Genomic DNA, 12,198 nt, shown 5'->3' with positions numbered 1-12,198 from the left:
TCAAAAGAGTAATTGTTAAATTTCTCCTTTTATTTATCTGGTAGTAAAAAAGGTGTGACCAAAGTCCTGTCTGTGTCAGTGAACAACACAACAGCTGCTGGCTTTTGATAATTATTTTCCTTTGAGAAGTAAAGGGAAGTGTTTGCCTTTTTGATGATTCACTAATTGACTAAATAAACTGAGAAGAGTTTGAGAATGTCTTGAAACAAACATTGTCCTGTTCACTTTTTGGTGCGTCATTGTGTGTGTGTGTGTGTGTGTGTGTGTGTGTGTGTGTGTGTGTGTGTGTGTGTGTACCAGGAAACAAAACAATACCCAGTTGATATTAGATATTTAATAAGCAAAACATTAATTAGTATCAATGAGACGGGCTGTTATGTTAAAAGCTTTATACTTATATAAAAATAGATTCCTACTCATAATTGATGTTTAAATGCAAAGAAAGGTGAATATTTATTTCTACAAATGCACATATTAAACAGATAATACATTGTATAAATTGCATGCATGCTACTAGATTATGTAGCAATACAGATAACTGTTTTTTAAGGTGCAGGGGAAAACTGCAGGTAACAACGCAAGTGGAAATGACAGCAAAGCTTGAGCTTGCAGTACTGACAGATGTATAACTGCCAAAAAAAACAAAACAATGAATGCTGCAGCAGCGAGTTTTCCAGTGATTGAAGTAATTTTACTTTGAAATTAGGCAAAAACTTTGCAGATATGATGCTCTTTTTGTATTAAAGTCACCCACCTGCGACAGAAAAGCAGTATACATGCAGAGAAATGTCATTTGTCTCCCTTCGCAGACTTTGAATCATTTGATCCTTCAGTTAAGGGTTTGGTAGCTTGTTTTAGTTCATCTGACTCCAATTTTGACACTAAAAATGACAAATGAAGAAAACTGAATGAACTATTTAATTAAAGGTTTCAGTTTGTCCTATGATAGTTTAATTACGTGCTATATTTAGGCTTGAACATTGCAAAGACAAGGAGTTTTGGCACAAGAACAGCTTTCTGTTACTTCAGTCTACAGGTATCCAAACTGTAAATATTTAGTACCAAAATGTAAAATGATGTATCCAAAGGTGCTTTTTATCCAGTCACACCCTTTCAAATGTTCACAAAGTGTCCTCACGCAAAATACATTAAGGCATATTTTTTTTCTTGTACTTCTTGTTATCTTTTATTTATACAAACATTTTACAAAGTTTGTTGAGGGTGATGTTCAGGTGCGGGACTGCAGTGCCAGCCTCTGGACTGTGTCTGACAGGTGACTCATGTCAGGCAGCTGAGCTTGGTGTTTGATGTACTCCAGGGTCCGAACCTGGAGCGGAGACAGGAAGTCAGTACGCTGCGTTCACAGCTTTTAAAAAAACAAAAACAAAATGCAACTGTAATCTGAAACGGAGTACTCACTGACATACGGGTCTCACAGTATCCGTGTTTGTGGCTGAGGTTCCACAGGTTGATGGCCAGCTGGCTCAGCTTGTTGTTCCTCAGGTCACCATGAGCCAGCAGGACACCGAACAGGGAAAAGGCCAGAGTGCCTTGACGCCGTGTGCTCTGCTGCAAAGGGGGCAAGACGAATGTCAATGCAATTGTGAACTTTCCCACGTACATGAATGCAGCATAATAGATTTGGATAAAAAGACATCTAATGGGGAACCCCAAATTTGGATTAACGCCTTGACACCAACAGCGGTCTATCTCGCTAACATTTAGTCAACTGACAGTTTTGGGGGGGTTATTAGATAGAAATGAGCCTTTGATAAAAATGCAGCATGAGAAAAGCACTGCTGTCTTTGTTGGTGGCAGTGAGCTGGATCTGCCTCACCTCGTCCCGACCTAGTCCCTTCAGGTGGTCCAGGATCTGCCCGATCAGAGTTTCACACAGTTTGTTGATCTCTGATAGAAACTTGGGGTCTCCTCCATAAAGAGTCTCATTGGAGTCCACTGAGACCAGGAAAGAGGAAAAACAAATCAATTTAGCTGGAACAATGCTTCTTAGTCCCTCAGATGCAGAGCGGATTCAAACAGCCCTCATGCTGGGTCGCCAACTAATCATGTGTGAATAGAAGGAATATTTTCTCATGCCTCCCCATCATTAGATTTCCTTTATCTTTGCATTGTATTAGTGTCTACATTACATATGTTGTACATGACATTTTTAAAAATAATCAAAACTATAAATCTCAAAACAAACATGAGCAGTAATCTGGATTTGTGTAGCGGTGATATGTTTTCGACATTGTGTGTGTGCGCGCGTGACCGTACCTTTAGGGATGGAGTAGAGGTAGGTTTCCTGGCTCATGGCGGCCAGCAGTGGCAGAGCGCTGATGTAGACCCGCACCTTGGCGTCGCTGTTCTCCTCCCAGGTGTAATCCTGCACCATGTTGAGCAGACCGCGGACTAGGTAGAGCACGCCATGCTCTGGATGGTCCTGTACACACACGTTTGTTCATCTGTCCTTGTGGAGACATCTCATTGACATAATGCATTCCCTAGCCCCCTTAACCGAACCTTAATTTGAACCCTAAAACCAAGTCTTAACCCTTTAAAAAGCAGTCTCTACCTCAATTTTTGTCCCCACTGAGTCCTCATCGATTAGTGTGCATTTAGGTCCCCAACAGAATATGTAAACATGAAACATTTGTGCAACTATAAAGAAAGTTTCATGGAGATTAGCCTGTTGGTTTGGTACTTCATCTCCCTTGAACTCCCCACTGAGTCGTCTAAACAGAGAAATGCGGAGATGGAGGATTTCCCTCATCTTTCTGTTCTGAAAGGCTGAGAGGAGACGGATTGTGTTACCGGGACAACCAGCAGCGTAGACAGGAAGTTGTTGATGAAGTCCAGCAGGAAGCTCTCCGAAGAGCGAAGTTTCCCCTCCACACTGATGGAGCGGGGAACCTCTGGAAGAAGACTGACCGCTGCCTTTAGGAAAGCATCCGCTGGAGGTGTGGATGGAGAGAGGGAAAAGAGAGGGAGGAAGGAAGTAGTGGAGGCAACCAGGAAAAAATCAGGATGGGAGGTAACAGTCAAAGGAGAGAAAAAGGAAAGGGGAAAAGAGATAGGGAGAGAGAAAGAGAGGGAAGGAGCGAAAAAAGAAGATTAGGAGAAGAGATGAAAGGAAGGAAGAAATAAGGAAGGACAAAAGCAAGGGAAGAAGAGGAAAGGAGGGAGATGACAAAAAGTGTCATGAATTGCTGAAACAAAACAAAATTATTTTATCTAACACAAAATCCTGAACATGACCTGAATGTTACGTTTAAAATCTGAGTGGAAGCAGCTGCACTCACCCTGGGAGAGACACTGGTTTGCCAACGCAACCTGACCAGACAGCAGATAGAGGCTGAGACGGCTGAAGATGCTGCTGAGAGACGGGATGGTGATGAAACTGTAGGCCGCACACGCCTGGAGGACAGGGAAAGACAACAGTCCTTTAAATGGCTCTGACTGATTGATTAGCCCAAGTGTCAACGCTGGGCTCCTTTTCTTCCTGTTCCTCAGGCACCGAACATCTGAAACATCTTCCTGTAGGAGCGAACGGTGGCCTGCAGGGATCAGACGCCCGAGTGTGTCGACTCACCCTGACGAACGCTGCCGTTTTTCTGGAGTGACTGCCTCTCATCACCCTACTGGTCTCCATCGCCAGCTGGTTCACCGTCTGGAAACAACATTGTGAACGTTAAGGGTGGTGTGTGTGTGTGTGTGTGCGTGAATATCACCCACACACCAATTGAACTTACAAACACAGATTCATACTGACGTGAATGAGCTGCACGAGTACAGGCTCCAGGTTACAGAAGGTGGCTCGGGCCTCCACACAGAAACTCAACTGCTGCTCAAAGTCACGGCCAAAAGAAACCTGAACACAACATGGACAAACAGTATGAGTGGAAGAAGGGAGAAAAGAGTTATTTTACTCAGTGACTGTGTTTTACTAAATGTGCTCTTATGACATTTGGCATTTCATCGTAAGACTGAGAGATTTTGGTTGGGGTCAAATAAAGATTGAAAGAGAAGAATTAACTGCTGCAGTGGTTGAAAAAAAAAAAAATCTACATGTTCCTTCCCATCCCATAAATAAAAGAAATAAATCCCAAAATCGACAACGATCTTACTAACAGGTGTTATCTGCGTATCCAAAGCCTGATATAGATAGAGATACATTGTCCAAAACCTATTAAAAACATATCATTGACATACACTGGGTGGCATGTTCCTTCATTACCATAAACACTGTAGCTTAGGTATATTAATCCGCAGCTGAAAATAGTCCCTAACAAATACACAGTTTTCTCTTGCCTGAGTAACATTTCCTAAAAAACTACAGTTCCCAGCTGTTTTGGGGAACTTATTTAGCCAAAATGGGCAGAGAGCATGGAAGTCAGAAAGTTTTAAGGAGACGTGACCATAAGAAATTATACAATAACAACAGTCTTATTGTTAAAACCACAGACAAAAGTGTGATGAGTCTCACCATGCGGATGAAGCCAATGATCAGCAGAGCCAAAGATCTTTTCTCATCCTCAAGAGTGAGAGCGCTGCAAAACAGAGAGTAGACAGGTGACTGACCGAACACTGTTGCCCAGCAGATCAAAAGCCTGCAGGTGAAACATCTGTCCTGATTAACAATCTACATTACCTCAACTGAAACTATCAAAATCACTGACATGAACTAAAACGAAAAGGTAATTATCAGGTATAACACACACATTCAAACAAACACCCTACTTGACAGAGTCGTGCATGGTCTTGCAGATGTGCAACATGGCATTGAGGATGACCGGGTCTCTGGTGTGTTCCACCTGATGTCTGCAGGAGACAGATGAACAGATGAAGACAAATTAAAAGTCCAACATTTTTAAAAAACTTTTACTGAACACATTTGTGGGAATTATTTTATCACAAAGCGAATAAATCTCATTATTTCATTCACGAAACTCTGAGGCGGCTCTTACTTGATGAAGACCTCCATGATGGATCTGCAGACCTCCACCCTCACGCTGTCCTTCTGGAACATGTCTAGGAACGGCAGGAAACGCTCCTGGGAAACAAAAGAATTGGGGAAACTGTTGCATGATAAAGACCACTTGTCACTGATTATTTCAGCCCTCCAGAGTGCAATCGCCTTAGCATGTGCATTTTGAACTGGTGGTCGCTCACCATGGAGAAAAGGATGGAGAAGTCGTGGAAGTAGGTGAGGATCTTCCTGATGACTGACTGCAGCTGGATGCAGAAAAAAAGCAAAACAAGAGAAAGGAAAAATTGCTTTTTGTTCGAAGGGAACAGGGTGAGCTGTCCTGTTAGCCAATGAGCTGCTAACCTGAGGATAAGCGTCCTCAAACGCGCGGTCAGGGGTCATGTGTTTGATGATGTCAGCCAAAACGGTGTTAGCCTCACGCTTCTGAGAGCAAGAGAAAAAAGAAAAGATGGAGTAAATTCTACATGATAAAAAATATTACTCCTCCTCTCTCCTGCGCTCCACTCACTGTAAAGTGTCGGCAGGTGAACTCCACCCAGATCTCAGCACAGTTGATGTAATCCTAAAAAACACAATCACATATGAAGTCGGAGCTGGAATATTTCCACGTAAATAAACATCTGTGTTGAAGCAGCATTATCCTCACAGTACCTGTGGACTGCGGACTTTGGTGACGACTTTCCAGGCTTCATTGAGGATCGTCAGTCTCTCGGATTCTGGAGGGTCAGCACACGCAAGACTGCGACCCAGAGACCCAAACAACAGGTGCTGGAGAAGAGACCACAATCAGCCTTCAGTTCACATTTCAAGGAGATTTAGAAGAGGCTTTACTCTACACCTGAACAGTGCAATACATTTCAGTTTCCTAAACTCCAACATATTCCTGCTACAATGTGTTCATTGTATGTGTGTATGTTTACAGGATCTTCAGGATCATCATATTACAACGGTTCACGCCCTCTGACCTTTGGGAAGCCGGCCTCGTCGCAGTCTTTGATCATACTGATGAAGTCTGTGGCTCTGGCTGCAACAAACTCTGGCCTGAACGCCCTCATGACTGAATTCAGCAGCAAGGCGCTATGGGAAACAGGGACACGCTGGTTCTTTGTGGTCAAAAGGACATTCCCTGTTTTTCACCCCCACCAGAAACTACTGAAACACTGAGTAAAAGCTGTGGTAAACTTTTAGTCAGTACATTTCTAAGCATTTAGTTTTTCCTTGGTGGCGGTGTTAAACACAGTGGTTCCCAAACATTTTGATTTGTGACCCCTTAAAAATATCTACTGCCACAGGTTGTGACCAATACAATCAAACCTCATCTGAATAACTTGAAGAGATAGATCAAGTAATTCACAAAATAAAAAGAGCAAACATTAGATTAAAGTACAACAAAAAGTCATTTTGTGTGGTAGAAATGTGTTTTTCCCTGTTAATCATCTTGCAACCCTGGGAGGCGGCTGGGAACTACTGTGCTCCATAATATGATAAAGAGTTTTATATTCCTGTCCTGAGGATAATTAATAATGTACCTCTTGTAGCACTGTATCTTTAATCAACAGGAAAACATATTGTAGTTTTTAAAAGCACTCACTTGTTCCCCAGCTTCTTGCATCTCTCCATCATCTCTGTTAGCAGAGGCTGAAATGGAAGCACAAAACAGTCATTTTGACCAAAACCACTGAACTCTGACCATTTTTGCCAACATTCAATATCTTTCAGTTTAAAAAATTCAAGCTGATTAAGTTTGAAGTAAAGCGTGTGTGGATGCGTGCCTCTGGAGCTCTGTAGGCGATGCACTGCAGGATCCAGTTGATGGCGGGCGAATAAAGTGTCAGGTACTCGGGCATCTCCACCCTCTGCAGGACCAGCTGGTTCTGGACGCTCTCTCCGCTGACCTGCCGGAAGGTGCCCAGCAGGTCGAAGAAGTTGCGGTTCAGGCTGTCTTTCAGGTGGGGGGCGACTTCCATGCCCACCTGGAGGGAGAGAGCACCGTTATCTCTGGCCCCAGACCTACTCTTGTTCTTTAAAGAGGTGGTATTATGCTCATTTTCAGGTTCAAAATCCTATTTAGGGGTTGTACCAGAACAGGTTCACAAGATTTAATTTTCAAAAAACAACATATTTTTCATCATACTGCACATTGCTGCAGCTCCTCTTTTCACCCTGTGTTGAACGCTTCGTTTTAGCTTTGGAGTGATACATCTTGTCTCTAAATGTTCTTTGCTGGGAGTTGCACATGTGCAGTTCCTAGTTAAGGACTACTAGCCAATCAGAAGCAGAGAAGGGAGGGTCAGCGAAAGGCCGGTAAACAGCTTCGATTCAGCTGTAGGCTACATGTTGCCGACCAGGTTGGCAATTTGGACTGGAGCAAGAGTTTCAGAGCGGTGAGTTATTAATCTGTAACAAAAGTATCTTTCATACATAAAGTTTTACCTGAGCTCCGTCTCTACATCACAATAACAACTTTATGTCATTGACTGCTTGGAGGGTAGCTAGTGTTTGGAAGGGAGAGGAGAGGTGTGCTGCAGCTCAGTGTTTTTCCACCGGTGTTTTTGAGGGCGTGTCGGTCAGCGAGCATTATGACACGTATTTTCATTGTGACATCACAAGAAAGGGAAGTAAAGGCTGGACTACAAATGAGCTGTTTTCACGCAGAGCAGTGTTTTCTGTGGGAGATGGGAACTCCCTTTGGGCTTTTTCACTTTGCAAACCTGTTACATGCACAAAAAAAGATATATAACTCAATAAAGGAGAGGGGAAAAGCCAAAAACCATAATACCACCTCTTTAAGCAATCATAATAATGGTAAGAACCTAAGGTTTCTTAAATTTCACAAGAAAACTGAAATGTTGCTTTAATATACTGCATAAACAAAGCAATGAAAAGTGCAAAGAAATACGTTTCTGTTTTGATGGGTATAATTGAAGGAGAAGGGAAACATTCCTAAACAAGATTTTAAAACATCCTGTGGGGCAATTCAATTGTTCAAATGGCATCAAAAAAGACGCTGTTTTCATCTCATTGCCTGGCCCCAACATCACGGCAAAAGTAAGGACAGAAACAGAAACAACAATAGTTCAGAAAAAATGGAGACAGGAGAGAACAATGGTAAGAAGTGAGCACGTCTCACCCTGCAGAGGTAAGCTCTGGTATACGTCGCCACCAGGGGGTCTCCGATCCCTCTAATCATGGCTGTCAACCGAGGGAGCGTCTCCTGAATCCCGCTGTGGAGGGTGGACGGACAGAAAGCCAGAGAGAAAGCAAGCTGTGTTATTTGTCTAATGAAAACCTCTGAAGCAGAAAGTTATTTTCAAATAACCCAAAAATGTCATTCTGATTTAGAAGAGAAGATATTGCTTAACTAAGGCATTGGACCAAAGGCAGAATATTTTTAAAAGCTACATTTACAATGTAGACAATTGCAGAGCAACGGCTGACTGATAAAGCCCACAAGGGAAGAGGACAGTTAAAAAACTTACGATTTGGTCAGGAAGCGGTTGCACTTGAGAATGGCAGCCTCAACGTATCTGTCCAGAGGTCAAAGAGTCACATTTTTACATGAGGTACGGAGTGTGCTTTAGATGGTCAGGGATTTATTGGCGACAGCCTTAAACGAGTGTGTATCATTTCAAAACCAGGTCCAGTACAGTATTTGACAAACAAATTGTATGATTGTAGAAAATCCGATAGAGTTAACAGAAAGAGGGATCAAAAGGCTGGATGAAGAGCTGTTTCTATGTTTGATGATGGTGTTCAAGGATACAGTCTGGGCAGAAGCTCTCGGATGGAGGCGATCTTAAAGAACCAGTTGAGGCACGTCTCCTTGGCCGTGTCATTCACATCTTCAACTGTGAACGAGTCTGAGCAGAGAGGAAACAACAGCGGACACATCAGACACGAGCCAGAGACACAAACAATACATCCATCAAGTGTCCCAGGCTCAAATGAAGAACGACATGAGAAAGTAACGGTCCGCACCTGGTAGGGGTCGAGGGTCTGAACACATGGTCCAGATTCTATCGTACACCAGCCGGCCTACAAACAAACAAGTGAGACTGCAGTCAGAACCTGCATCGTGTTTTTACTGAACTAAGAGAAACGAGGCTCCTTTAACGCACCGAAAGTGTCGAGGATATCGGTGATGAGAACAAACTTGCTGGGGTAGAACTGGATCACAGAGGTGTCGGACAGGAGCTTAGAGCACTGGAACAAAGAACAGTGCTCATGTTCTCACACGGCAGACAAGCGTTTTCCCCCCTCCATCTTGGGATGAGTGTTTTCAACTGCTGGGTTACCTGGATGACGATCTTCAGGGCTTTGACCTTCTGGTCAGACGCCCAGGCCTCCTTCAGGGACTGGTTCAGCTCCTCGATGCGGTTGGCGTAATCCTGCTGGGAGAGGTTCAGCAGCTCTCTCTGGGAACCCTGCACACAAACACAGACAGACATCATTCAGCTCATTTTGCTCTGAAAATGATGTTCACTTCAATGAAAATCCATTGTGTTAATTATTTTTGCAGCTTATCAAATGGATGTACCTTCAATGTATGTGCAGTATGTTTATGCATACAAAAGCCAATTTAATTCTTACTGTATCAGGTGCGCAGATGTGTTTAAATGAACGGAAATGAACCTGTAACCCCTAAACTCGACCCATTCAGACACATACAAGCCTGACGTACCTCCTCCAGATCATCCAGCTCCTCCAGGCGAGTACGAACTTTCTCTGAAACAGCTGAGGATCCTGGACTTGGTGCTTTTCCTACAGCGACAACAGGAGTGATTAGTTAGCTTTTGACTAAAGTAAAACACACACAACCTCCTGTATGGTTTTTATATATTACCTAAAGTTGATTATTTTTGCCACTTGGCTGCAAAACGGCCTGTTTAACATTAACATATATCATCACTTTATAAAACTGATATGGTTAACATGTTAGCAGTTGTCTTTTAACACAATATTTGTTCTACTTTTATCTCCGGTTTAGCCTCTGTGTTTCCCAGCTAGTCACTAACTTAGTCTGCTGTTTGGCGCAAAGCAGTTAACCTCTAGTCTCTAGGTTTGGCACTACAAGCGACCCCTTTCACATCAGCACAGTCATTTGATCCACTCTTAATACATATATATATTGATTATAGGAGCTTTAATTTTTTTCTCCCAAGGGTACAGATATAGCCCCAAATAATCATAATGATACAACCCATTTTATTATGAATACAAATACAGGTCTTACCTCTATCAGAACCCATGAAAAGATTCTATGAAGACAAAGATATTGGAGTTAGGTTTCTGTCTTACAAACTCAGCCTGTGTGCACAACACTGATTAAACCAACTTCTTTACTTTAGTTTATAGTAACAGAACAACTTGGTTCTTGCTGTTAAGATGGAGGACGACTCACAATTGAGAGTTTTTCGTTGGTGGTGAACCTGGCAAGGATTTCTCCTCGTTTTGCCGACCACGGCTCAAAGTCTGGTCCCACCGCCTCTTCCTCCTTCTCCTTCTTCTTCCTCCCCAGGTCCTGGAAGCACAACATTTCTCCTTTAAAAAAATGTTTGGCAATCATTTTCTCTCAGGGTACAAAATCTCCAAACAGAACTGCATTCGTCTAATTATCAAGAAGTCTGTCTACAGTGTGAACTGACCCCTGTGGAGGCGCTGTGTGACATGGCAGGAGTGTCACCGGCCGAGGCTGCGGCAAACATGGAGAGGGGGTCGGTACCATCTATCATGGAGCTGAGGGGATCCGGGGGCACTGAGGAGGAGGAGGAGGAAGACGAGGACGTGCTGCCTTTACGAGTCCCGCGGCGGGTCTTTGTATCGGTCACCTGGGTGAAGAGGAGAGGTGACTATCAGTGCTGAAAAAGGGACATCAAAGCCGTCATCTAAGAAACACCTGAATTGTGCTTTTCACAACATCAATGGCTTATTTTCATTTCTGTCAAATAACATGATAGATTGTGTTTAACTGTGCTGATGAAGGGACTGCTGCAAATGCTGTGATGTTGCAAAATTTTTTCTGAATGCATGTGTGCAGAGCTGATAGTGGTGTGTTTGTGACAAGGCTAAACAGTAGGAAGACAGTGATAACTGCAGATGGTCTACCATGATGGGTTTGAGGGGATGGTAGTCTCCAAACTCAACCAGAGCGGCTTCAGGACGATATTTCTGCAGCTCTGCCTCATAGTTGCGCCCGCAGGAACGCCTTGTCGAAAAACCAGGCAGACAGGAGACCAGACCAGGTTGAGCTTTCAGTCGCAATGTGTGGGGAGCTTCCACTGATTAACTGATTTAGTGGGCTGTTTATTTATGTAGTTACCACAATTGATGCTAACAATCTATATGTTTCATTTGCCCTGCTTCTGTCTTTGAGAAAGCACTGACAAAATCCAATTTGGATCTGAGATCTTGCCTTAAACACACAGATGAAGGTCTGTGCAAAAGACACCCAAATATAATCTTGGGTGTTATTATTACTCTAAGGAAGGAAAGATTACCAAAATACTTTCCACACTGGGCCTTTTTCTATCAAACAGCATCAGGAAACTGGAACAACAGATCTTTTGTATGTTAAAAACAAACAAGACAAACTGAGAGTACATCATCACAAAACTAAATCTAAATCACAAATCATCACACATTTACATGTAAACTAACTGAATATGAGAATGCTACAAAACCTGTGTAATAACTATAACTCATCCCCGTATGCTTTGCTAGATTACAACCAAGCTACAGTCAAAGAGGGCACTGATTGAGGCCATAGCACATAATAACACTTGGTAATGCTACATTTGACTGGTAATGTTATGTTGAAAAGCAGCTAAAGAAAGTTGACATTTCCTTTGAGACGCTAGATTATAATTAGGCTCGCGACACACGTTTTTGCACAACGTGCACGTTCTCAAAATTCGCACAATATCAACACATACACGATTCAACCGATTTATTTTGATGATACGGGGTGTTTCTAAATGATAAAAGAGCATCTTACCACTGTACCGCAGCCATTTTTCTACAATCATGTGACACCTCAGTACTTCCTGGTTATGCCAGATTTTGGGAAGGCGCTGTTTTTGGTTTCAGATGATCCGTTTGTTAAATATGTATTGTTATCATCGTAAGGACTGAACCTGTAAATGCGTAATATTACGTTGTTTAAAAATTTGTAACAATGACAGCGTAAATTGAGTGACAATTAATGAATT

The 12,198-nt window shown here is 42.7% G+C and overlaps 1 protein-coding gene across 1 annotated transcript; it reads right to left on the bottom strand.

Moving 5' to 3' along the window:
- Positions 1 to 422: 422 nt before the first annotated feature.
- On the bottom strand, positions 423 to 12,097 carry vps35l (VPS35 endosomal protein sorting factor like). The gene is made up of 30 exons (XM_038735561.1): positions 11,985 to 12,097; positions 11,096 to 11,195; positions 10,636 to 10,818; positions 10,392 to 10,511; positions 10,224 to 10,248; positions 9,672 to 9,751; positions 9,286 to 9,414; positions 9,109 to 9,193; positions 8,969 to 9,025; positions 8,754 to 8,850; positions 8,470 to 8,517; positions 8,121 to 8,214; positions 6,763 to 6,963; positions 6,582 to 6,628; positions 5,956 to 6,067; positions 5,642 to 5,758; positions 5,499 to 5,552; positions 5,333 to 5,413; positions 5,173 to 5,235; positions 4,968 to 5,053; positions 4,741 to 4,821; positions 4,487 to 4,550; positions 3,773 to 3,871; positions 3,593 to 3,670; positions 3,303 to 3,417; positions 2,815 to 2,954; positions 2,278 to 2,443; positions 1,838 to 1,956; positions 1,420 to 1,569; positions 423 to 1,327 (listed from the first exon to the last, which is right to left on the bottom strand). The coding sequence occupies exons 1-30, from the start codon at positions 11,999 to 12,001 to the stop codon at positions 1,229 to 1,231; spliced, it is 2,907 nt and encodes a 968-aa protein (XP_038591489.1). The 5' UTR covers positions 12,002 to 12,097; the 3' UTR covers positions 423 to 1,228.
- Between the last annotated feature and the right edge of the window lie 101 nt (positions 12,098 to 12,198).

The sequence above is a fragment of the Micropterus salmoides genome, unplaced genomic scaffold (assembly GCF_014851395.1).
Source record: "Micropterus salmoides isolate LMB-PRFRI ecotype aquatic unplaced genomic scaffold, ASM1485139v1 Ms_hic_scaffold_21, whole genome shotgun sequence".
In the NCBI taxonomy this organism is placed as follows: Eukaryota; Metazoa; Chordata; class Actinopteri; order Centrarchiformes; family Centrarchidae; genus Micropterus; species Micropterus salmoides.
Note: the sequence above shows the minus strand (reverse complement) of the source record. Positions and strands in the feature narration are given on the sequence as shown.

What these genes read in the sequence shown, in the direction of transcription:
- vps35l (XM_038735561.1), bottom strand. An exon ending in ATCCCCTCAAACCCATCATG is followed by an intron (nt 10,819 to 11,095) that starts GTAGACCATCTG and finishes CTCTTCACCCAG; the next exon opens with GTGACCGATACAAAGACCCG. An exon ending in TACTCGTGCAGCTCATTCAC is followed by an intron (nt 3,671 to 3,772) that starts GTCAGTATGAAT and finishes TGTTGTTTCCAG; the next exon opens with ACGGTGAACCAGCTGGCGAT.